The sequence below is a fragment of the Zophobas morio genome, unplaced genomic scaffold, assembly GCF_036711695.1.
Source record: "Zophobas morio isolate AGI-343-1 ecotype UQ-CSIRO unplaced genomic scaffold, CSIRO_AGI_Zmor_V1 ptg000008l, whole genome shotgun sequence".
Classification (NCBI taxonomy): domain Eukaryota; kingdom Metazoa; phylum Arthropoda; class Insecta; order Coleoptera; family Tenebrionidae; genus Zophobas; species Zophobas morio.
Genome location: NW_026972113.1, coordinates 3,665,230 through 3,690,823, shown reverse-complemented (window position 1 = coordinate 3,690,823; position 25,594 = coordinate 3,665,230). Strand labels below are relative to the sequence as shown.

At 28.6% G+C, this 25,594-nt stretch overlaps 1 protein-coding gene and 1 non-coding gene across 5 annotated transcripts in view; both read right to left on the bottom strand.

The window, feature by feature from the left end:
- Sick (sickie) overlaps nt 1-25,594 on the bottom strand; it is a 273,720-nt gene that overhangs the window by 185,176 nt on the left and 62,950 nt on the right. For all 4 annotated transcript variants that reach the window (XM_064050449.1, XM_064050450.1, XM_064050451.1 and 1 more), the window contains 2 exons: nt 12,024-12,141; nt 4,213-4,265 (listed from right to left, as the gene is read on the bottom strand). In XM_064050449.1, the coding sequence (XP_063906519.1) occupies nt 4,213-4,265; nt 12,024-12,141 (171 nt within the window). The remainder of the gene's footprint in view (nt 1-4,212; nt 4,266-12,023; nt 12,142-25,594) is intronic.
- Nucleotides 12,732-12,804, bottom strand: Trnav-aac (transfer RNA valine (anticodon AAC)). Its single transcript has one exon. It is a non-coding gene; the product is annotated as a tRNA-Val (tRNA).

The following is a 25,594-nucleotide window of genomic DNA, read 5'->3' as shown; positions in this document are numbered from 1 at the left end:
TTCTTATTTTTAAACTAGATTTTTGAATTCTTCAATTTTCGATTTTTTGATGTTTTGATTTCTCGACTTTTCAATATTTCGATTCTTCAATTTTTCGATGTTCTAATTTTTCAATTTTTAAACATTTCGATTTTTTGTTTTTGGGGCCTTTCGATTTTTCCACTTTTAGCTTTTTCGATTTCTCGACTTTTGCATTTCTCGATTTCAGAATCTTTCGAGTTTTCAACTTCTCGTTTTATATTTTTCAATTTTTCGATATTTACAATTATTGATTTTTCGATTTTTCAATTTTTGGATTTTCAATTTTTTAATTACTTAATTTTTCGATTCTTCAGTGTTGGGATTTTTCAATTTTTCGATCTTTCAATTTTCAGATGTTTCGGTTTTACTATTTTTTAATTTTTGACGTTTCTAAATTTTTTGTTTTTCTTCTATTTTGCGTATTTTTATATATTTCAAAGGACGATTCTGGAAGAACCATTGGAGTTATCGAAGAAATGAAAGCGGGAGTGAATTCTGCGGCCCGAAAACTACAAGAAAATGTATTTAGCATGAAAAATTATTAAACAAAATTTATGCGTTCATGCCCCCCAGGACTTACAGTTTTGTCAAATAAATGTTATTTAAATGTTAAAAAATATGATAATCCTGAAGTTGTGGTTTATGAATCCGTTATGAATTTTTATTCTATACATCATATTTTTTGAAAAAAAAAAAATCAAAATTGTAGAAGTAACAATTTTTCGATTTCAAGATTATTCGAATTTTCGATTTTTCGGCTTTTCGAATTCTCTTTTTGATCTCCCAATTTTTCGGATTTTACCTTTGGGATTTTTCAGTTTTTTTATTCTTCAATTTTTCGATTTTTCAATTTACCGAGTCTTCCATTCTTCGACTCTTCCATTTTTCGGTTTTTAAATTTTTCAAGTTTTTAATTTGTGACGTTTCTAAATTTTTAATTTTTTGATTTTTCAATTTCTCGAGTAAATGATTTTTGCTTTTCCAATTTCTCGATTTCTCGACTTTTCAATGTTACGGTTGCTCAGTTTTTCGATTTTTGGATTTTTCAGTCTTTTTAATTTTAATTTGTCGATTTTTCGGCTTCGGTTTGTTGACTTTTCCATTCCTCAATTTTTCAATTTCTCAGTTTTTCTTCCACTTTTCAATTTTTCCATATTTCAGTTTTTCGAAATGTTTTGATTTTTTATTGTCCTATTTCTCGATTTTTCCATTTTTCGATTTTGACATATTTCGATTTCTCAATTTTTCTATTTTTCGAGATCTTTTCTCCATGTTTCAGTTTTTGAATATTTCGATGTTTGGTTTCTTCGATTTCTCGACTTTTCCATTTTTCAATTTTATTATTTTTAAACTAGATTTTTGAATTCTTCAATTTTCGATTTTTCGATGTTTTGATTTCTCGACTTTTCAATATTTCGATTCTTCAATTTTTCGACAGTTTTGTAAAATAAATGTTATTTAAATGTTAAAAAATATGATAATCCTGAAGTTGTGGTTTATGAATCCGTTATGAATTTTTATTCTAAACATCAAGATTTTTTGAAAAAAAAATCAAAATTGTATTATTATTTAATAAAGCCCTATTATTATCATTATTAAGTAACAATTGTTCGATTTCAAGATTATTTGAATTTTCGATTTTTCGGCTTTTCGAATCTCTTTTTGATCTCCCAATTTTTCGGATTTTACCTTTGGGATTTTTCAGTTTTTTTATTCTTCAATTTTTCGATTTTTCAATTTACCGATTCTTCAATTCTTCGACTCTTCCATTTTTCGGTTTTTAAATTTTTCAAGTTTTTAATTTTTGACGTTTCTAAATTTTTAATTTTTTGATTTTTCAATTTCTCGAGTAAATGATTTTTGATTTTCCCATTTCTCCATTTCTCGACTTTTCAATGTTACGATGTTCAGTTTTTCGATTTTTGGATTTTTCAGTCTTTTTAATTTTATTTTGTCGATTTTTCGGTTTCGGTTTGTCGACTTTTCCATTCCTCAATTTTTCAATTTCTCAGTTTTTCTTCCATTTTTCAATTTTTCCATATTTCAGTTTTTCGAAATGTTTTGATTTTTTATTGTCCTATTTCTCGATTTTTCCATTTTTCGATTTTGACACATTTCGATTTCTCAATTTTTCTATTTTTCGAGATCTGTTCTCGATGTTTCAGTTTTTGAATATTTCGATGTTTGGTTTTTTCGATTTCTCGACTTTTCCATTTTTCAATTTTTTTATTTTCAAACTAGATTTTTGAATTCTTCAATTTTCGATTTTTTGATGTTTTGATTTCTCGACTTTTCAATTTTTCGATTCTTCAATTTTTCGATATTTTAATTTTTCAATGTTTAAACATTTCGATTTTTTGTTTTTGGGCCACTTCAATTTTTCCATTTTTAGCTTCGATTTCCCGACTTTTGCATTTCTCGATTTCTCGACTTTTCAATGTTACGAGTGTTCAGTTTTTCGATTTTTGGATTTTTCAGTCTTTTTAATTTTAATTTGTCGATTTTTCGGCTTCGGTTTGTTGACTTTTCCATTCCTCAATTTTTCAATTTCTCAGTTTTTCTTCCATTTTTCAATTTTTCCATATTTCAGTTTTTCGAAATGTTTTGATTTTTTATTGTCCTATTTCTCGATTTTTTCATTTTTCGATTTTGACACATTTCGATTTCTCAATTTTTCTATTTTTCGAGATCTTTTCTCGATGTTTCAGTTTTTGAATATTTCGATGTTTGGTTTCTTCGATTTCTCGACTTTTCCATTTTTCGATTTTTTTATTTTTAAACTAGATTTTTGAATTCTTGAATTTTTCGATTTTTTGATTTCTCAACTTTTCAATATTTCGATTCTTCAATTTTTCGATATTTTAATTTTTCAATTTTTAAACATTTCGATTTTTTGTTTTTGGGCCATTTCAATTTTTCCAATTTTAACTTTTTCGATTTCTCGACTTTTGCATTTCTCGATTTCAGAATCTTTCGAGTTTTCAACTTCTCGTTTTATATTTTTCAATTTTTCGATATTTAAAATTATTAATTTTTCAATTTTTCAATTTTTGGATTTTCAATTTTTTAATTACTTAATTTTTCGATTCTTCAGTGTTGGGATTTTTCAATTTTTCGATCTTTTAATTTTTGATTTTTCAATTTTTTACTTTCTTTGATTTCTCAATTTTTTTCGATGGTTCGATTTCTCGATTTTTCAATTTTTCTATATTTTAACTTTTCAGTTTTTAAAATTTTCGATTTTCTGACTTCTCCGTTTCATATTTTTCGGAATCTTGGATTCGTTGTCTTTTTTTCGGAAAAAATTTGAAGAATATTGGTGCCCATTTGTTTTGTATTTCAAAGAGGTTCTTGCTTTTTTTTTATTAATTTTTTTTTCAAAACCATGTATTTCTAATCAGTTTATCTGAGATTTCTTTGCATTCGGATTGTAAGACAACTACCGGTCTGCTTTGTAATAATTGAAAACCGGCATTACCCATCAAACAAGCTGTTCGTGACACAAGTTGGAAATTCATTATTTTCATACGATTTAAATTACCGTACTTTAACTGTACACTGGCATTATAATTATTATTAATTGAATTTAAATTAACCCGACGAACACGTCACGACTCAAGAAAATAAATAATTTAGATTTTCATTGTTGACATTCAAGCAAAGGTAACTAAACAATATTTGCAAAAATAGTAAGTATATTTCTAGACGCTGTAGAACCTCTACCAATATTTGAAAATAAGTCTAGCGCCTCTTATGTATCCATTTCCTTGCTAGATCTAATCTTTAGAAATTTTTTGTCGACTAAATGAAACCTCTCGAGAACAAAGAATCCCCATCAAGAAAAAAAATTAGTCCATAATCCGTATCATCAACACATTTCACTCAACCCAAATTTATGAATAACAAATTGATCTCATCCTTCCCCTTTCCCTCTTTCTTTCATATCTCTTTCGGCGATCAGCTCCGTCTAATGACGCCAATATATTCCCAGCCCGTATAATCCCATTTCCAGATAAACGCGTATAAATCTAGATCCAAAGAAAGGTTGGACACCCACGTTAGCCGTGTCGGTGCGTCGACACAGATGCCATCAACCGACCAGCGTTTGACGGAATGAATCGAATGTTTCACCGAACAATAATAAGATACATTCGAAGAATACATAAATATAAAGAGAATAATAAAACTTACCATTTGGGACGGCGTTTTCGGTTTTCTGTTGATGTCGGGTATCTTCTGGCACGCTGAAAACACGGACACATTAGAAAATCTGTGTTGGTGGAATTTACATTGCTAAACCATATTTGAGGACTATGAAATCATCGCGTCAAAGGCGCTTCGGCGGAGTTAGCCCACATGGGAATACATATTCAAAAGTTGAATGGAAATTACACAATGTGTGCTCGAAAAGAGTGTCGGAACACCCATGCGGAGGGAATTTTATAAATCGAACACCTCGTGTTCACACCCTATGGTAATGTGGCTTGTATTAAATGCTGTTTATTTTTACTTAAAGTGTACCAATCGAGTCCATTGGACGACTTTGTCTGAAGTCAAAATCAAATCTTGTAATTTTTTGATATCACAATTTTTCATTTTCTTTAATCTCTCAATTTTCCCATTTTTCATTTTTATTTCATAATTTCTCGACTTTCAAATTTTTCATTTTACGATTTTTCAGTTTCTCAATTTTTAGTATTTTTCGATTTTTCAATTTTCCGTTTCCCCAATTTTTGACCTTCCTGATTTTTAATGTTAATTTTCGCTGACTTGTTAATGTTTCCTTCGATTTTATAATTTTTCGTTTCTTCAATTTTTCAAAAGTTCAAACTTTTTCATTTTTCAGTTTCTCGGTTTTCCATTTTTTTTTTCATTTTTCGAATTGTATAATTTTGCAATTTTTCCATTTTTTGTATTCGAAAAGTTAAAAAATCCAAGAATTATGCGATCGTCAAAATTTCAAAGTCGAAAAATTGTAATACTGAAAAATCGAAACATTAAAAAAAATTTTTGACTTTTATATTGCAGAATTTTCGGTTTTCTGATTTCTAGGATTTTCGTTTTTTCGAATACAAATTCTAGATTTTTCAATTTTCCAATGCTTCGCTTTTTCAAATTTTCGATTTTCGGTTTTTAAATTTTCAATTTTTAGATTTTCGAATTTTCCGTTTTCCGATTTCTTGGATTTTCGTTTTTTCGAACATGTGAGTCATCGAGTTTTCGATTTTTTGACATTCGAATTTTCAGTCTCTGGATTTTTCAATTTTTCAATTCTTCGACTTTTCAAATTTTTCGATATTACAATTTTTCATTTTACGATTTTTCACTTTCTCAATTTTTAGTATTTTTCGATTTTTCAATTTTCCGTTTCCCCAATTTTTGACCTTCTTGATTTTTAATGTTAATTTTCCCTGACTTTTTAATGTTCCTTTTCTCGATTTTATATCACAATTTTATTTTTTTTTATTTTCTTTATTTTTTTCAATGTTTCCTTCGATTTTATAATTTTTCGTTTCTTCAATTTTTCAAAAGTTCAAACTTTTTCATTTTTCAGTTTCTCGGTTTTCCAATTTTCATTTTTCTTTTCATTTTTCGAATTGTATAATTTTGCAATTTTTATATTTTTTGTATTCGAAAAGTTAAAAAATCCAAGAATTATGCGATCGTCAAAATTGCAAAGTCGAAAAATTGTAATACTGAAAAATTGAAACATTAAAAAAAAAATTCGACTTTTATATTGCAGAATTTTCGGTTTTCCGATTTCTAGTTTTTTCGAATACAAATTCTAGATTTTTCAATTTTCCAATGCTTCGCTTTCTCAAATTTTCGATTTTTAGATTTTCGAATTTTCCGTTTTCCGATTTCTTGGATTTTCGTTTTTTCGAACATTTGAGTCATCGAGTTTTCGATTTTTTGACATTCGAATTTTCAATTTCTGGATTTTTCAATTTTTCAATTCTTCGACTTTTCAAATTTTTCGATATTACAATTTTTCATTTTACGATTTTTCAGTTTCTCAATTTTTAGTATTTTTCGATTTTTCAATTTTCCGTTTCCCCAATTTTTGACCTTCTTGATTTTTAATGTTAATTTTCCTTGGCTTTTTAATGTTCCTTTTCTCGATTTTATATCACAATTTTATTTTTTTAATTTTTCCAATGTTTCCTTCGATTTTATAGTTTTTCGTTTCTTCAATTTTTCAAAAGTTCATACTTTTTCATTTTTCAGTTTCTCGGTTTTCCAATTTTCATTTTTTTTTTCATTTTTCGAATTGTATAATTTTGCAATTTTTCTATTTTTCGTATGCGGAAAGTTAAAAAATCCAAGAATTATGCGACCGTCAAAATTGCAAAGTCGAAAAATTGTAATACTGAAAAATCGAAACATTAAAAAAAATTTTTCGACTTTTATATTTCAGAATTTTCGGTTTTCTGATTTCTAGGATTTTCGTCTTTTCGAATACAAATTCTAGAGTTTTCAATTTTCCAATGCTTCGCTTTTTCAAATTTTCGATTTCCGGTTTTTAAATTTTCGATTTTTAGATTTTCGAATTTTCCGTTTTCCGATTTCTTGGATTTTCATTTTTTCGAACATTGAGTCATCGAGTTTTTGATTTTTTGACATTCGAATTTTCAGTTTCTGGATTTTTCAATTTTTCAATTCTTCGACTTTTCAAATTTTTCGATATTACAATTTTTCATTTTACGATTTTTCAGTTTCTCAATTTTTAGTATTTTTCGATTTTTCAATTTTCCGTTTCCCCAATTTTTGACCTTCTTGATTTTTAATGTTAATTTTCCCTGACTTTTTAATGTTCCTTTTATCCATTTTATATCACAATTTTATTTTTTTTATTTTCTTTATTTTTTCAATGTTTCCTTCGATTTTATAATTTTTCGTTTCTTCAATTTTTCAAAAGTTCAAACTTTTCATTTTTCAGTTTCTTGGTTTCCCAATTTTAATTTTTTTTTTTTTCGAATTGTATAATTTTGCAATTTTTCCATTTTTTGTATGCGAAAAGTTAAAAAATCCAAGAATTATGCGATCGTCAAAATTGCAAAGTCGAAAAATTGTAATACTGAAAAATCGAAACATTAAAACAATTGTTTCGACTTTTATATTGCAGAATTTTCGGTTTTCTGATTTCTAGGATTTTCGTTTTTTCGAATACAAGTTCTAGATTTTTCAATTTTCCAATGCTTCACTTTTTCAAATTTTCGATTTTCGGTTTTTAAATTTTCGATTTCTAGATTTTCGAATTTTCCGTTTTCCGATTTCTTGGATTTTCGTTTTTTCGAACATTTGAGTCATCGAGTTTTCGATTTTTTGACATTCGAATTTTCAATTTCTGGATTTGTCAATTTTTCAATTCTTCGACTTTTCAAATTTTTTGACATTACAATTTTTCATTTTACGATTTTTCACTTTCTCAATTTTTAGTATTTTTCGATTTTTCAATTTTCCGTTTCCCAATTTTTGACCTTCTTGATTTTTAATGTTAATATTCCCTGACTTTTTAATGTCCCTTTTCTCGATTTTATATCACAATTTTATTTTTTTTAATTTTTTCAATGTTTCCTTCGATTTTATAGTTTTACTTTTCTTCAATTTTTCAAAAGTTCAAACTTTTTCATTTTCCAGTTTCTCGGTTTTCCAATTTTCATTTTTTTTTCATTTTTTGAATTGTATAATTTTGCAATTTTTCCATTTTTTGTATTCGAAAAAAATCAAAATCGAAAAATTGTAATGCTGAAAAATCGAAACATTAAACAAATTTTTTCGACTTTCATATTTCAGAATTTTCGGTTTTCTGATTTCTAGGATTTTCGTTTTTTCGAATACAAATTCCAGATTTTTCAATTTTCCAATGCTTCGCTTTTTCAAATTTTCGATTTTCGGTTTTTAAATTTTCGATTTTTAGATTTTCGAATTTTCCGATTTCTTGGATTTTCGTTTTTTCCAACATTTGAGTCATCGAGTTTTCGATTTTTTGACATTCGAATTTTCAACTTCTGGATTTTTCACTTTTCCAATTCTTCGACTTTTCAAATTTTTCGATATTACAATTTTTCATTTTACGATTTTTCAGTTTCTCAATTTTTAGTATTTTTCGATATTTCAATTTTCCGTTTCCCAATTTTTGACCTTCTTGATTTTTAATGTTAATTTTCCCTGACTTTTTAATGTTTCTTTTCTCGATTTTATATCACAATTTTATTTTTTTTATTTTCTTCATTTTTTCAATGTTTCCTTCGATTTTATAATTTTTGGTTTCTTCAATTTTTCAAAAGTTCAAACTTTTTCATTTTTCAGTTTCTCGGTTTTACAATTTTCATTTTTTTTTTTTCATTTTTCGAATTGTATAATTTTGCAATTTTTCCATTTTTTGTATGCGAAAAGTTAAAAAATCCAAGAATTATGCGATCGTCAAAATTGCAAAGTCGAAAAATTGTAATACTGAAAAATCGAAACATTAAAAAAAATGTTTCGACTTTTATGTTACAGAATTTTTTTTTTTCGAATACAAATTCTAGATTTTTCAATTTTCCAATGCTTTGCTTTTTCAAATTTTCGATTTTCGGTTTTTAAATTTTCGATTTTTAGATTTTCGAATTTTCCGTTTTTCGATTTCCTGGATTTTCGTTTTTTCGAACATTTGAGTCATCGAGTTTTCGATTTTTTGACATTCGAATTTTCAACTTCTGGATTTTTCAATTTTCCAATTCTTCGAGTTTTCAAATTTTTCGATATTACAATTTTTCATTTTACGATTTTTCAGTTTCTCAATTTTTAGTATTTTTCGATTTTTCAATTTTCCGTTTCCCTAATTTTTGACCTTCATGTTAATTTTCCCTGAATTTTTAATGTTCCTTTTCTCGATTTTATATCACGATTTTATTTTTTTTTATTTTTTCAATGTTTCCTTCGATTTTATCATTTTTCGTTTCTTCAATTTTTCAAAAGTTCAAACTTTTTCATTTTTCAGTTTCCCGGTTTTCCAATTTTGATTTTTTTTTTGATTTTTCGAATTATATAATTTTGCAATTTTTCCATTTTTTGTATTCGAAAAGTTAAAAAACCCAAGAATTATGCGATCGTCAAAATTGCAAAGTCGAAAAATTGTAATACTGAAAAATCGAAACATCAAAAAACATTTTTCGACTTTTATATTTCACAATTTTCAGTTTTCTGATTTCTAAGATTTTCGTTTTTTCGAATACAAATTCTAGATTTTTCAATTTTCCAATGCTTCGCTTTTTCAAATTTTCGATTTTCGGTTTGTAAATTTTCGATTTTTAGATTTTCGAATTTTCGGTTTTCCGATTTCTTGGATTTTCGTTTTTTCGAACATTTGAGTCATTGAGTTTTCGATTTTTTGACATTCGAATTTTCAGTTTCTGGATTTTTCGATTTTTCAATTCTTCGACTTTTCAAATTTTTGATTTTTAATTTTCTGATTTTTCCATTCTTAAATTTATTCGATTTTTCAATCATTTTACTCTTCGAAACTGAAAAAATAAAAATCGAAAAAATGAAAAATCGAATAAATGAAAAAAAATTCAAATTCAGTAATTAAAAACAAAAAAATCCTAAAACCATAAAATTGAAAAAGTGTTTTTTTTTACTTACACCAATTATTATTTCATATTTAAAATAAAAAGAATCGAAGAAACAAAAATTTGAAAAATCATGAAATTGAAAAAACCAAAGTTGAAAAAATGAAAAATGGAAAAATCGAAAAATCAAAAAAAACAAAAATTAAAAAATTATATGAAAAATTGAATAACTGAAAAATTAAAAATTGAAAACCCGAGAAATTTTAAATCGAAAAATTACAAATTGAAGAAACAAAAAAACATGAAAAATGCCAAAAAAATGGAAAAAATTGCAAAATTTGAAAATTGAAGAAACAAAAACATGCAAAATCAAAAATCACCAACCGAAAAATTGAAGAAACGAAAAATTTTAATAATTTGAAAAAACAAAAAATTATCGAAACATTGAAAAATCGAATAATTGAAAAATTAAAAATTGAATACTCGAGAAATTCAAATCGAAAGAAGGCAAAATTTAAAAATTGAAGAATTCAAATGTTGGAAATTCGAAAAAGTGCAAATCGAAAATGTGGAAAAATCGAAAAATTCCAAATCGTAGCACTGGAGAAATGAAAATTGAATGAAATTTTGAAAAACCAAAAATCGAGAGATTTAAAAATCGAAAAATTGGAAAGATAAAACGAATCGAATCCAAAAATTGGAATACCAAAAAATGGTGGATTCGAAAAATTATGGAACCGTCAAAATTGTAAAGTCAAAAAACTGTGACACTGAAAGATCGAAAATTGAAACATTAAATATTTTGAAACTGAAAAAATAAAAATCGAAAAATTAAAAAATCGACTAAATGAGAAAGATCAAATCCAGTAATTGGAAAATAGAAAAATTCTAAAACAGTAAAGTTGAAAAAGTGTTTTTTTTCTAATTATACTTATTTCATATTTAAAATGAAAACTAGAAAAATTTCACATTGAAAAAAGAAATAAAATCAGAACACTAGAAAACAGAAAAAGTGAAAAAATAAAGAAAATAAAACGCAACAAAAAGCTGCAAATCGAAATTTTGAAGAAATGAAAAACTAAAGAATCGAAAAATTGGAAAATTAAAAATTGAAAACCTGAGAAACTGAAATCGAAAAATTGCAAAATCCAAAAACTTAAACTTGAAAAATGAAAAGTGGGAAAAATTGTAAATCGAAGTGCTGAAGAAAAGAAAGATTGATTGGAAAAAATTAATGAAATTAATTAAAATTGGAAAACCCAAAAATTGTAAAATTGAAAAATTGGATATGCATCTTGAAACTGAAAAAATAAAAATCGAAAAAATGAAAAAGATTTCAAATCCAGTAATCGAAAAATGGAAAAATCGAAAAATTCTAAAACCGTAAAATCCAAAAATTGAAAAATTTCACATTGCAAACTCAACAAATTTTAAATGGAAAAATTGCAAATTTAAAAATAGAAAAATGAAAAAAAAATCAAAAATTGAATAATCGTAAATCGAAAAATTGAAGAAGTTAAAATAGAAAAAACGGAAAATTATATAATCCAAACATTGAAAAATCAAATAAAAAAATTAAAAATTGAAAACTCGGGAAAATCAAATCGAACTCAAATTGCAAAATCCTAAAATTGAAAAAGTGGATAATTTAAAAATGAAAAATCGACAAACTGAAACCTGAAAAATTACAAATGGAGAAATTGAACAATCTAATAAATTAAAATTTTCACATTGAGAAAAAGAATAATTATTAAAACAGCTCAATAAAAAAGTGAAAAATTGAAAAAATAAAGAAAATAAAAAACCAAAACTGAAAAGTGCAAATCGGAAATTTGAAAATATGAAAAACTGAAAAACTGGAAATTGCAAAAACAAAAAATTATTATCGAAACAGTTAAAAATTTAAACTTGAAAGCTCAAAAATTTGAAGAATCAGAAAACAAAAAAAATATAATTTTTCAAAGAAGCGGGACTTGTAGGCTCCGCTTCGACGAATTTTTTCGCAGTGTTCCAGCACGTAAAGCACAAAGCTAAAAAACTTTTAAATTTCATTAAGCCACTGATTGACGGGTTTCATCAGGCCCCAAACTCCTGGTGAATAATTCGTACTCCTCTCTTGCATCTTTAATGAACGGCCGCCATTTAACTTTATCCCCGACTCGAGATTGATGAATAAAGCGACTTTTATTCCCTTTTATCTAAAAAATCCACCGCTACAAATCCGACGTAACATGCAGTGACCTTTTTTACATTTTATGTATTTTTTACTGTTTTAATCAGCGTCGGACGTAAAAGAAAAAATAAACTTGAGTGCACCCAATTAAAGGAAAAGAGGTGAGCCAACGTTGTAACAGCGCGATTTTCGTTATTTTACCGTGAGTTATTTGTCCACCTGGAAGTATGCTCGGGCTCGTAAAAGTCGGACAAGTTGTAAATTTTACTTACTAACAGATTCGATGACTTCGGCGAGCAAAACTCCGTCGCTGCAGTCCGCTGCTAAGGAATTGACGCGTTTTTTACTGCGTGCTTTTTCCAAGTAATGGTTCGCCCAGTCGGTGTAGATCTGCAAGAAAATCATAAAAAGTTGAATTGTAACCGCAATGACTTGTGGAATATAAATGAGCTTGGACCGTGCTGGAAATAATTAGATTAAGGGAAAAAATACAGAAATGGATAGTTTTGAGGATTCTAAGAAGCATAGAAACATATAAAAATATTTGCGCTTGAAATAGCATTGTTCTGGCAGGATGTCCTGTCCGCAGAGGTCGTATCCACTATTCGCCAATGTATTGTTCGAAAACAAAGAATCGCAGGTAATTGAAAAGCTTTCAAATAATGCTTTGAGCTGGCTAATGTCCCTGGACGCTGGTTGCGGCTATTTCATGCTAAATTTTCATACAACATTGTTTCAGAAAGGTTGCAGTTACGTTGCAGCCTGAAATATTGTCACGTTTTATGAAACGAAGCGAATGTGTGGTGGATTTTACAAGTTTCGCGGTGTAATAAATATTTCAGACGTTTCAGAGCTAGGAGCAAAAGCAAGCGTTTCGTGCGTCATTCAAAAGTTAATTTATTTTTATCATAAAAAAAAAAATAATTATACAAATACAGTTTGTATAGTGTAAAAATTTAAATAAGCAAAGAAAAAAAAAGTGTTTCCGCCCGGGATCGAACCGGGGACCTTCCGCGTGTTAGGCGGATGTGATAACCACTACACCACGGAAACTTGAACGATGTAGCGATCGTTACGTAAGTCGTTCTAACATCAAACATTCTATTTTCGTTTAAATACAGAGTGTTTTAACATATATTAACATATGATCGATATAAAATTTATAAACACTGTACAGTAAATACTATTCTGATGAAATAACGTAATTTTATGTCTGTTGATCATACCCGTGGAAATAATGTTGTCACATCGTTGATAGTAAATTTCGACAGTTATTATTATTAATCAAAGAAAAATGAGACTGCATGAAAATAACGTAATTTCTGGACAAAATCTATAATCACGGTGACGTTAATGACCTTGAACCCTATTACTTCGTGGCTCCTTTTATGTTTTCTTGACGTTGCATGATCACTAGAGTTCGAAAAAATAGGTCGCCGTTTCCGGATATCTGTCTGTTTGTCGTCTGTCCGGATTTTTATTGGGCAGATATTCTCCGAAACTACCGGACGGATTGTTATTAGATGATGTCATTTCTAAAATCTACATTAATAAATATTATGTAAGTTGTACAAAATAAGATACTCCTGCACATGTGGTTTATGAATCTGTGTCTAGTTTTTACTATAAACATCCAGATTTTTGACAAAACAAAACTCAAAATTGTATAACAACATTTACAATTTAATATTTAAGGTTATCGGAAGCATGATCAATCTTAAGCAAAGCTTATTAGTTCATGTCCCCCAGGACTTGATGACGTCATCAGTTTTGTCAAATAAATGTTATTTAAATGTTAAAAAATAAGATAGTCCTGAAGTTGCGGTTTATGAATCTGTTAAAAAACTAAAATGTAGATACATGCAACAATTTTTCGATTTCTAGATTATTCGAATTTTCGATTTCTCTAGTTTTCAACTTTAGATTTCTCAATTTTTCGATTTTTTAATTTACCAATTTTTTAATTTCTGCATTTTCAATTTTTTTAATACTCAATTTTTCGATATTTCAGTGATGGGATTTTTTAGTTTTTCGACTTTTTAATTTTTCGATTTTTCAAATTTTCGACTTCTCGATTTATCGATATTTCGATTTTTTTATTGTCAATTTCTCGATTTCTCGATCTTTTTTCGATGTTTTTGTTTTTGAATCTTTCGATGTTTCGTTTTTTCGATTTCGCGACTTTTACATTTTCCAATTTTTTCATTTTTAAACTTTCGATTTTTGAACTTTTCAATTTTTTGATTTTTAAATTTGGATTTTTGAATTCTTCAATTTCTCGATATTTCAATTTTTCAATTTTTTAAATTCTTGATTGGTCCATTTTTCGATTTTTAACATTTGGGTTTTTTAAGTTTTAGGCTCATTTCGATTGCTCCATTTTCAGATTTTTTTATTTCTCGACTTTTGCATTTCTCAATTTCTTAATCTTTCGATTTTTTCTATTTTCGATTTCTCGATTTCTTCTTCAATTTTTCGATTTTTCAATTTCTCGATTTATCAGTTTTTCAATTTCTCAGTTTTTCTTCCATAATTCAGTTTTGCGATTATCCAATGTTTCGAATCTTCATATTTTTTATTTTTCAATTTCTCGACTTTGTACTCTTTTGATTTTTCAATTTTTTTATTTTTTATGTATCAATTTCTCGATTTTTCAATTTTACTATATTTTAACTTTTCACTTTTTAAAATTTCCGATTTCTCCGTCTTATATTTTTCGGTTTTTCAATTTTTAGATATTTCAAATTGTTTTTTTTTTATTTTTCAATCTTTCGTTTTTTAAATATTTTTGATTTTTCAGTTTTTCGATTTTTTAAATTTTCCATTTCTCGATTTTACGATTTTTAAATTTTCGATTTTTCTATTTTGACTCACTTCGATTTGTCAATTTCTTTTTTTCGAGATCTCATATTTTTCATGTTTCGATTTCTCGATGTTTCGTTTTTTCGATTTCTCGACTTTTTTTTTATCAAAACTAATCTGAACTTTAGATTTTTGAATTTTTGAATATTTCTATTTTTTTTTTGATGTTTTGATTTCTCGACTTTTCAATACATATTCCGATTCTTCAATTTTTGATATTTTAATTTTCCAATTTTTTAAATTTTTGATTGCTTCGATTTTTAAGTTTTTAACTTTTTGATTTTTTGATTTTGGCCCATTTCGATTTCTCAATTTTTCGATTTTTCGATTTTTGGACTTCTCTGTTTCTCTATTTCTTCATGTTTCGATTTTTCGATTTCTCGTTTTACATTTTTCAATTTTTTTTTATTTTCAAAATCGTTGATTTTTCGATTTTTCAGTTTTTAAATTTTTCGATTTTTCAGTTTTTCGATCCTTCTTTCTTTTGGATTCCCCCTATTTTCAGATGTTTCGGTTTTACTATTTTTCAATTTTGCCATACTTCACTTTCCACTTTTAATTTTTGATTTTTAGATTTTTCAATTTGTTAAATTTTGACGTTTCTAAATTTTTAATGTTTCAATTTTTCAATTTCTCGATTTTTGCTTTTCCCATTTCTCGATTTCTCAACTTTTCAATTCTTCAATTTTTTGAATTCCGTTTTTTGATTTTTCAATTTTTCGATTTTCCGACTTCAGTTTGTCGACTTTTCGATTCCTCGATTTATCAGTTTTTCAATTTCTCAATTTTTCTTCCATTTTTCAATTTTTCATAATTCAGTCTTGGGATTATCCAATGTTTCGAATCTTCATATTTTTGATTTTTCAATTTCTCGACTTTTTACTCTTGATTTTTCAATTTTTTTATTTTTTATGTATCAATTTCTCGATTTTTCAATTTTTCTATATTTTAACATTTTAGTTTTTAAAATTTCCGATTTCTACGTCTTATATTTTTCGGTTTTTCAATTTTTAGATCTTTAAAATAGCTTTTTTTTTATTTTTCAATCTTTCGTTTCTTAAATTTTTTGATTTTTCAGTTTTTCGATTTTTTAAATCTTCTATTTCTTGATTTTACGATTTTTAAATTTTCGATTTTTCTATTTTGACTCATTTCGATTTCTCAATTTTTTTTTTCGAGGTCTCGTCTTTTTCATGTCTCGATTTCTCGATGTTTCGTTTTTTCGATTTCTCGACATTTCCTTTTTTCAGTTTTTTGATTTTTAAACTTTAGATTTTTGAATTTTTCAATATGTATTTCTATTTTTTTGATGTTTTGATTTCTCGACTTTTCAATACATATTCCGATTCTTCAACTGTTCGATATTTTAATTTTCCAATTTTTTTAATTTTTCATTTCTTCATTTCCAGAATTTTCAATTTTAAGGTTTTTAACTTTTCGATTTTTTGATTTTGGCCCATTTCGATTTCTCAATTTTTCGATTTTTCGATTTCTGGACTTCTCTATTTCTCTGTTTCTTGATGTTTCGATTTTTCAATTTCTCGAGTAATTCATTTTTGCTCTTCCCATTTCTCGATTTTTCTGACTTTTCAGTGTTTGGATTGTCCAGTTTTTCAGTTTTTCAATTTTTCGATTTCTGTTTTCTGATTTTTCAATTTTTCGATTTTCCGACTTCGGTTTGTCGACTTTTCAATTCCTCGATTTATCAGTTTTTCAATTTCTCAATTTTTCTTCCATTTTTCAATTTTTCATATTTCAGTTTTGGGATTATCCAATGTTTCGAATTTTCATATTTTTGATTTTTCAATTTCTCGACTTTTTACTCTTTTGATTTTTCAATTTTTTTATTTTTTATGTATCAATTTCTCGATTTTTCAATTTTTCTATATTTTAACTTTTCAGTTTTTAAAATTTCCGATTTCTCCGTCTTATATTTTTCGGTTTTTCAATTTTTAGACTTTTAAAACTGTTTTTTTTGATTTTTCAATCTTTCGTTTTTTAAATTTTTTGATTTTTCAATTTTTCAATTTTTTAAATTTTCTATTTCTCGATTTTACGATTTTTAAATTTTCGATTTTTCTATTTTGACTCATGTCGATTTGCGAATTTCTTTTTTTCGAGATCTCATCTTTTTCATGTCTCGATTTCTCGATGTTTCGTTTTTTCGATTTCTCGACTTTTCCTTTTTTCAGTTTTTTGATTTTTAAACTTTAGATTTTTGAATTGATGTTTTAATTTCTCAACTTTTCAATTCAAATTCCGATTCTTCAATTTTTCGATATTTTAATTTTCCAATTTTTTTAATTTTTTAATGCTGCATTTCCCGATTTTTCAATTTTTAAGTTTTCAACTTTTCGATTTTTTGATTTTGGCCCATTTCGATTTCTGAACTTCTCTATTTCTCTATTGCTTGATGTTTCGATGTTTCGATTTCTCATTTTACATTTTTCATTTTTTTTTTTTCAAAATCGTTGATTTTTCGATTTTTCAGTTTTCTGATCCTTCTTTCTTTTGGATTCCTCTATTTTCAGATGTTTTACTATTTTTCAATTTTGCCACACTTCACTTTCCACTTTTAATTTTTGATTTTTAGATGTTTCAATTTGTTAAATTTTGACGTTTCTAAATTTTTAATTTTTCGATTTTTCAATTTCTCGAGTAACTGATTTTTACTTTTCCCATTTCTCGATTTCTCGACTTTTCAATTCTTCAATTTTTCGATTTTCAGTTTTTCAATTTTTCCACTTTTCAATTTTTCGATATTTTGATGTTTCGATTCTCGATTTTTCAATTTTTCGAAACTTTACCATTTCGATTTTTAAAATTTTCGATTTCTCGATCTTTCGATTTTTGCCTCCTCCGTTTTATATTTTTGGTTTTTCAATTTTTAAATTTTTAAAATTGCAGATTTTTTGATTTTTTTGTCTTTCGTTTTTTAAATTTTTCGATTTTTCTATTTCTCGATTCATCGACATTTCGATGTTCCGTTTTTTCGATTTCTCAACTTTTGCTTTATTCAATTTTTTGATTTTTAAAATTTAGATTTTTGAATTTTTCAATTTTTCCAAATTTTAATGTTTCAGACCTGGTTTATAGAAACCGAAGTTAAAGTTAATTCGCGATTAACTTTTAATTGAGGTTCGTTGCTAGGCGACGTGCAGGTTTTAACCAATCACGAGCTCCCATTCCACATTTTAATCCAGTGTTAAATTAATCGAGGATTAAATATTTAACTCGCGCTTCTATAAACCGGCCCTTAATGTTTTAAAATTTTGATGGTTTCATTCCTCGATTTTTCAATTTTTCAGTTGTTAACTTTTCGATTTTTTGATTTTGGCCCATTTCGATTTCTCAATTTTTAGATTTTTGTACTTCTCGACTTTTCCATTTCTCGATTTTCAATTTTTAAATACTCAATTTCTCGATATATATTTCAATGTTAGGATTTTTCAATTTTTCGATTTCTGGATTTCTTCTAGCTTCGATTTCTTCTCTTTTCGATTCCTCAATTTTTAGATGTTTCTATGTTACTATTTTTCAAATTTTCTATTTCGCGATTTAGCGGGATTTCAAAATGTTTAAATTTCTCAATTTTCGATTTTTGGATTCTGACTCATTTCGATTTCTAAATTTTTCCATTTTTCAAGATCTCGGCTTCTTCATTTCTCAATTTCTCGATTTTTTCTCCATGTTTCAGTTTTGAACATATTTGGTGTTTCGTTTTTTGGATTTCTCGCCTTTTCCAATTTTCAATTTTAAATTTTTGAATTTTTCGATCATTCGATTTGTTTGATTTCTTGATTTCTCGACTTTTCAATATTTCCATATTTTAATTTTTCGATTTTTTAAAGTTTTGATTGGTCCATTTATCGATTTTTTAATTTTTCAGTTTTTTGATTTTGGCCCATTTCGATTTGTCAAGATTTAGGTTTTTGATTTCACAACTTTTTCAATTTTTCTATTTCTGGATTTATTTAGATTCCGAAATGTTTCGATTTTTTTATTGTTCCATTTTTCGATTTTTCGAAATCTCAACTTTTCCATTATCGATTTCTCGATCTTCTCTTGATGTTTCAGTTTTTGTATTTGAATTTTATTTTATTATTTCTTGAGGTATTATACATATTTTCTGTACAATGATTCTGCTCCGTAAATGTACAAATTATTATTATTAATATTATTATTACATTTGGATGTTTCGATTTCTCAGTTTTTCGATTTTTCGACTTTTCAATTTTTCGACTTTTCAATTTTTCGGTGTTTAAACTATAGATTTTTTAATTTTTCAATTTCACGACTTTTTGATGTTTCGATTTCTTGACATTTCGATTATTCGACTTTTCGGATTTCGATTTATCGATTTTTCAATTTTTTGATTTCTAAAATTTTTCGATTGTTTGATCTGTCGATACTTCGAACAATTTTTTTAATTCCACTTTTGTAATACCTGATTTAGGTTTATCGAGTTAATAAAATTTTTATTATCAATAAAGTAAAAATAATGCAAGGTTTCGTTACATTGAAACCGTCTAGAAAAAACTTAAACCGTCTCCTTTCCTTGACACCTCTCACCGTGAAACAACTTGACATAATAATTAGATAATTCTAGTTATACCAACAAAACAACCAAAACCATAACGTCAAGTTGATAACCAGCATCAAGCCAACTCCACTTGACATATTAAGATGTCTGTCATTGATACACTCGCTATTCCTTTCACAGGCGGAGAATTCGCGCCAAATACGGATTCTAACAAGAACATACACTTAAAAGCCGCCATAAAAAACGAACTATTGTCATTGCGAGACCTACGATTATCTCCGTGACGCCATGTCGGTGGTTTAGTTATATTCGTTCCACTTGAATAGGTTGATGGATGATTCATTTGAATGAGAAATTACGAAGTAATCAATTCGTCATTGTTATAATCGTGCTGTGGCACCTCACCGCGAGTTGGCTGAAATAATAACAATATTTTTTGTGCAGGAAATTCGTTAGCGGTGCAGTGTCGCCATCTAGGTGCCGGGTTCCCAACGAATAAGTCAAATCAGTCGTGTTCATGTTTATGTTAATTAAAAAGAAAATACAAAATCAAAACGAAATAACCTCTTTTTATTATTTCTTATCAAGAATAAAGTTTCCACCGTGACTGCGACGTATAGTTGGTTAAACTTCAGCAACGCGAAACGCATAAATCTTAGCGAAAAATGGCGGAAAGATTCCGATAACAAAAGAGTTTTCCAGCATTGTGCTTTTTCCATTTATTTTATCGACTAGATAACCATTGTGTTTCAAAGTAAGAGTATATATCTCAATCATTAAATTCAATTGTATCGTGTTTCGTACTTTCTGCAGCTGCACACGTTCGTCTATTTATCAAGGATGACCCGATTATCTATTATTTTCAGCTATATATCGTGCAACGATACAAAAAAAAAACATGTAAAGCATTCACGCTGAAGAAAAACCGGCGATTTTTCACGCCATGAGCGCTACAAACGTCCTGCAATCGGTTAAATAAACCTAATTTTCATTTTCTCTCCAAATAAAACAAACGCACCGCGAAAAAAATTACCTCACGTACATTTCCCCGGAGTGAATTATGCCCGGCAATTCATTTCCCGCGCTTTTCCTCCGCCATCTATAGCCCGTGAAATTCCGCCTCCGATACAAAACGGCGTTTCCCTCGACGCAGCGAACTTAATGATGTTCTCAGCATATTTTCATCAAGATAGAAACTTAATTTGTAAAGCGCGATTATAAGTTTAATAAGCGTTGCAGCGGTGGGATTTCCCGTTCGACGATGTAGACTTTGAACATTTAGGCGGCTCGGTCGCCCCGAAATGTACGCAATGGGGCGGCGGTTATTACATGGTTGAGAGGCGGCGCGAAGCAGCGACGGCTCGTGGGTGCGAAAAACACGAGAAATTGCATATAGGGTGCACTTTTTTCGGCGGTCGCGAGCGGCTACTAAAGCGTGGTATTGTGGGTTGCCTAGATTCAGCGCGTCCCAGTTAATACAATTGTATAATTCGGAATTAGTTGCGAAATCGGTTTAAGCACGCCACTGGGATAAGTGAGGGCTTCTATCATAAGGAAATAAGTCAGTTCCCTTCAGGATGTTCGCTTAAATAGCCGCGGTAATCCAACCCTCGGTTATTACGGTGGCACTATTGTGAGCTGCCTAAATATGGAGGAAAATTTGGCGTATCGCTGCTTGATATGATGTAACAACTTTTGAGAGGAATGTAAATGGGGGTGATATCGGTCTCGGAGGACGTTTTGAGAGTGTCTACCCTTTTTGCGGACGTTTTGGAATACATATTTAAGGGTCAACTGGTGGTTTACATTATTCATTGAGGAGTAAAGGTTTAGGAGGTGGTTTTTGCTAGATTGGGGAGGATTTGTGGCTCGAAAATGATACAACGTTTTAACTTTTTTTTTTGTACTATTTTCACGAGCTTTGCACCCATTTTAAACCACAACCACCGCTAATTTACGAGCTGGCACTTCCAAACACACAACAGCCCCCAAGGGACTCTAAATTCCCTCACAATTATTGACAGGTTAATGTATTTTCAGCGCTTTTATCCTCGTTTTGGTTAAAACTAATCTTCCGTTAAATTTCACAACATTAGTTTACGTTGTAAACATGATTTACTCGACTAGTTTAAGTCAAGTAGAGTCTATAAAATAAACAATGACATGTTACCGAGTAGGCTGCAGGTTTCGACCATTGAATGAAGTACTTTAAATGGAAATGAGCAGACACGTGTGGTACTCAGCCCCGTAGCTAGAAAACTTATTCGGGGGGGGCAAGTTTGTCGACAGAGGGGGCTTCATGTAAATATTTATATTTTAATAATACACTCAGATAACTACTTTATTTTTTCTGAGTTTTTATATTTGAAAGAACATTAAAATAATTGGAAACGTCGATTTTTTTACGCTAAATTTTCGTAAAAACCTGTCGAAGTCCAAAAAATTAGTACGGTACTTGGTTAAAATGCTGGTTAAAACAGAGAATGTAGATTCACAAACAGCTGTACTGCATCCAAAAATTTGTGTAGTGGCCATATAGGGAACATCCAATTTGTTTGAGTTTATTTTTTTGCATGTTTAGTACATATTTTAAAAATCCGACTTCGAAACCAAATATTTCGAAACTTTTGGTACGGAACCATGAACTCGTCATGTTTTTTTAAACTCGTCGAGATGTGTATTTCAGAATTTTTTGTCAACTTTAACAAAAGCTCAATTTTTGGAAACCCATATAAAATTTTTGACTTTTCCCAAGCATTTTCGAAAATTACCAAAAGAATTCCTTTGTTCATCTCGATTTCTTCCAAAAATCGTTTTGGATTCAATTTTTTTGAAAATTCTTACATTTTTTGCAGAATCGACGGAAGAAATATGGCAATTTTTGAGAACCTGTATCAAATTTTTGACTTTTTTCAAGCACGTTCGAAATTACCAAAAGGGATTCCTTTATTGATTTCGATCTCCAGATGTTGTTTTTGGTTGTTTTTTCGAAAATTCGTACAATTTTTCCATAATCGCCAAAAGAAATATGGTAATTTTTGAGAAATTTTGAAAATTCCAGCTCGAAACCGAGTATTTCGAAAATTTTGATCCGGAACCTTGAACCTGTCATGTTTTTTTAAGCTCGTCGAAATCTATATTTCAGAATTTTTTGTCAACTTTTACGAAAGTTCAATTTTTGAAAACCCATATAAAATTTTTGGCTTTTCCCAAGCATTTTCGAAAATTATCAAAAGAGATTCCTTTGTTCATGTCGATTTCCAGAAATCGTTTTGGATTCAATTTTTTTGAAAATTCTTACATTTTTTCCAGAATCGACGGGAGAAATATGGCAATATTTGAGAACCTGTGTCAAATTTTTGACTTTTTTTCAAGCACGTTCGAGATTACCAAAAGGGTTCCTTTATTGATTTCGATCTCCAGATGTTGTTTTTGGTTGTTTTTTCGAAAATGCGTACAATTTTTCCACAATCGCCAAAAGAAATATTGTAATTTTTGAGAATTTTTGAAAATTCGAGCTCGAAACCGAGTATTTCGAAAATTTTGATCCGGAACCATGAACCTGTCATGTTTTTTTAAGCTCGTCCAAATCTGTATTTCAGAATTTTTTGTCAACTTTACGAAAGTTCAATTTTTGAAAATCCATATAAAATTTTTGACTTTTTCCAAGCATTTTCAAAAATTATCAAAAGAGACTCCTTTGTTCATCTCGATTTCCAAAAATCGTTTTGGATTCAATTTTTTTGAAAATTCTTACAATTTTTCTAGAATCGACGGAAGTAATATGGCAATTTTTGAGAACCTGTATCAAATTTTTGACTTTTTTCAAGCACGTTCGAAATTACCAAAAGGGATTCCTTTATTGATTTCGATCTCCAGATGTTGTTTTTGGTTGTTTTTTCGAAAATGCGTTCAATTTTTCCACAATCGCCAAAAGAAATATGGTAATTTTTGAGAAATTTTGAAAATTCGAGCTCGAAACCGAGTATTTCGAAAATTTTGATCCGAAACCATGAACCTGTCATGTTTTTTTAAGTTCGTCCAAATCTATATTTCAGAATTTTTTGTCAACTTTTACGAAAGTTCAATTTTTGAAAACCCATATAAAATTTTTGACTTTTCCCAGGCATTTTCAAAAATTACCGAAAGGGATTCCTTTATTGATTTCGATCTCCAGATGTTGTTTTTGGTTTTATTTGGTTGAAAAGTCGGAAAATTTTTCAGCAATCGCCAAACGAAATGTAATTTTTGAACTTTGAAACCGAATGTTTCGAAAATCTTGATCTGGGACCATCTAGACCTTGTGTTTTTTGATTGAGCTCGTCGAGATCAACATTTCAGATTTTTTTGTGGATTTTTAGTCAACTTCAACAAAAGCTAAATTTTTGAAAATCCATAAAATGTTTTTGACTTTTCCCAACCGTTTTCGAAAATTAGCAAAAGGGATCTCTTTATCGATTTCGATCTCCAAATGTTGTTTTTGGTTTTATTTTCTCGAAAATTTGTACAATTTTTCCAAAGCCGCCAAAAGAAATGTAATTTTTGAGAAATTTTGAAATGCCAACTTTGAAACCGAATTTTTCGAAAATCTTGGTCTGGGACCATCAAGACCTTATGTTTTTGGATTAAGCTCATCGAGATCTACATCTCGGAATTTTTTGTTGATTTTTTGTTAATTTCAACAAAAGCTCAATTTTTGAAAATTCATATACATTTTTTGACTTTTCCCAAGCATCTTCGAAAATTAGCAAAAGGGATCTCTTTATTGATTTCGATCTACAGATGTTATTTTTGGTTTTATTTTTTTGATATTTCGTCGAATTTTTCCACAATCGCATAAAGAAATAACTTTTTTTTAAGTCACTTTTGAGATTTTTTAGAAATTTTAGGTAGAAACCCAATATTTCGTAAATTTTGCTCCGGGAGCATGAACATGTTTTTCGATTAAGCTCATCGAGATCTATATTTCAGAATTTTTTGTCAACTCTAACAAAAGCTCAATTTTTGAAAACTAAATAAATTTTGACTTTTCTTAAGCATTTCCAAAAATTACCAAAAGTCATTCTTTTATTTATTTCAATCTTCAGATGTTGTTTTTGGTTTTATTTGATCGAAAATTTGTAAAATTTTTCTAGAATCGTCAAAAGAAATAGGAGTATAATTTTTGAGAAATTTTAAAAAGTCGACTTGGAAACCGAATAGCAGCAAGACCTTATGTTTTTTGACTAAACTCGTCGAGATCTACATCTCAGAATTTTTTGTAGATTTTTAGCCAATTTCAACAAAAGCTCAATTTTTGAAAATCTATAAAAAAAATTTGACTTTTCCCACGCATTTTCGAAAACTAGCAGAAGGGATCTTTTTATTGATTTCGATCTCCAAATGTTTTTTTTTTTTGGTTTTATTTTTTCGAAAATTCGTACAATTTTTCCAGAACCGCCAAAAGAAATGTAATTTTTGAGAAATTTTGAAATGTCGACTTTGGAACCGAATTTTTGAAAAATCTTGGTCTGGGACCATCAGGACCTTATGTTTTTTGATTAAGATCATCGAGATCTACATCTCAGAATTTTTTGTCGATTTTTTGTCCATTTCAATAAAAGCTCAATTTTTAGAAAATCCATATAATATTTTTGACTTTTCTCAAGTACATAGTAGGCTGTGGAATAAAATGTGACATGTTCATTTTTTTATAGGGTGATATTGCCAAATAATATACCCTGTAAGAAAATAAAGGTGGGGCGGGTGGGGCCAGTTAATATGCTTCGGCAATCGGCATTATATTGAAATTTTATTACTAATTTGAAATTTATAATGTATAAGTCTTCCAGGGGGGGCTCAGCCCCCTCTTGCCCCCCCGTAGCTACGGGGCTGGTGGTACTTCTTTAGAGATCCAACTTCTTGAAATTTTATTTTATCTGAATATAAATTACTAACATAGGTTTGTGAATAGATCACTTATGAAATGTGAAAAAGAAAACGGACGTAGGTTTGACCCTTGAGGTGAAAACTGTTCATTAAATTGAGACCGACTCACTAAATAGCGTGTGAGAATTTGACGTAATAAATTACATCTGTGTTTAAGCCGTTTTATATGTTTTTTCAGTCTATTTATCTGATGTTAATTTCGTCGTTTTAATTACGCATTTGACCGCTTTTATTGACTCTTTGTTATCCCACGTTGCTTCTAACATCGTCGTCGTCTTTAAAAAAAACTTCACCCTTTATTATCATCTCATTGTCGCTCCAGAACCTTCGGTTAGATCTCGCGGTTGTAAAAAGACGAGCACATCGTCACATTAAAACACAGAGGGGCAAGGACCTCATCCCCATCGGGTTCTCTCCCTATTTGGTGCTATTTCTGACTCAAATACGACAAGGTTACGTGAGCTGCATTATTTACACCACCTTTATCCCCATCTTAGCCGAAAATCTATA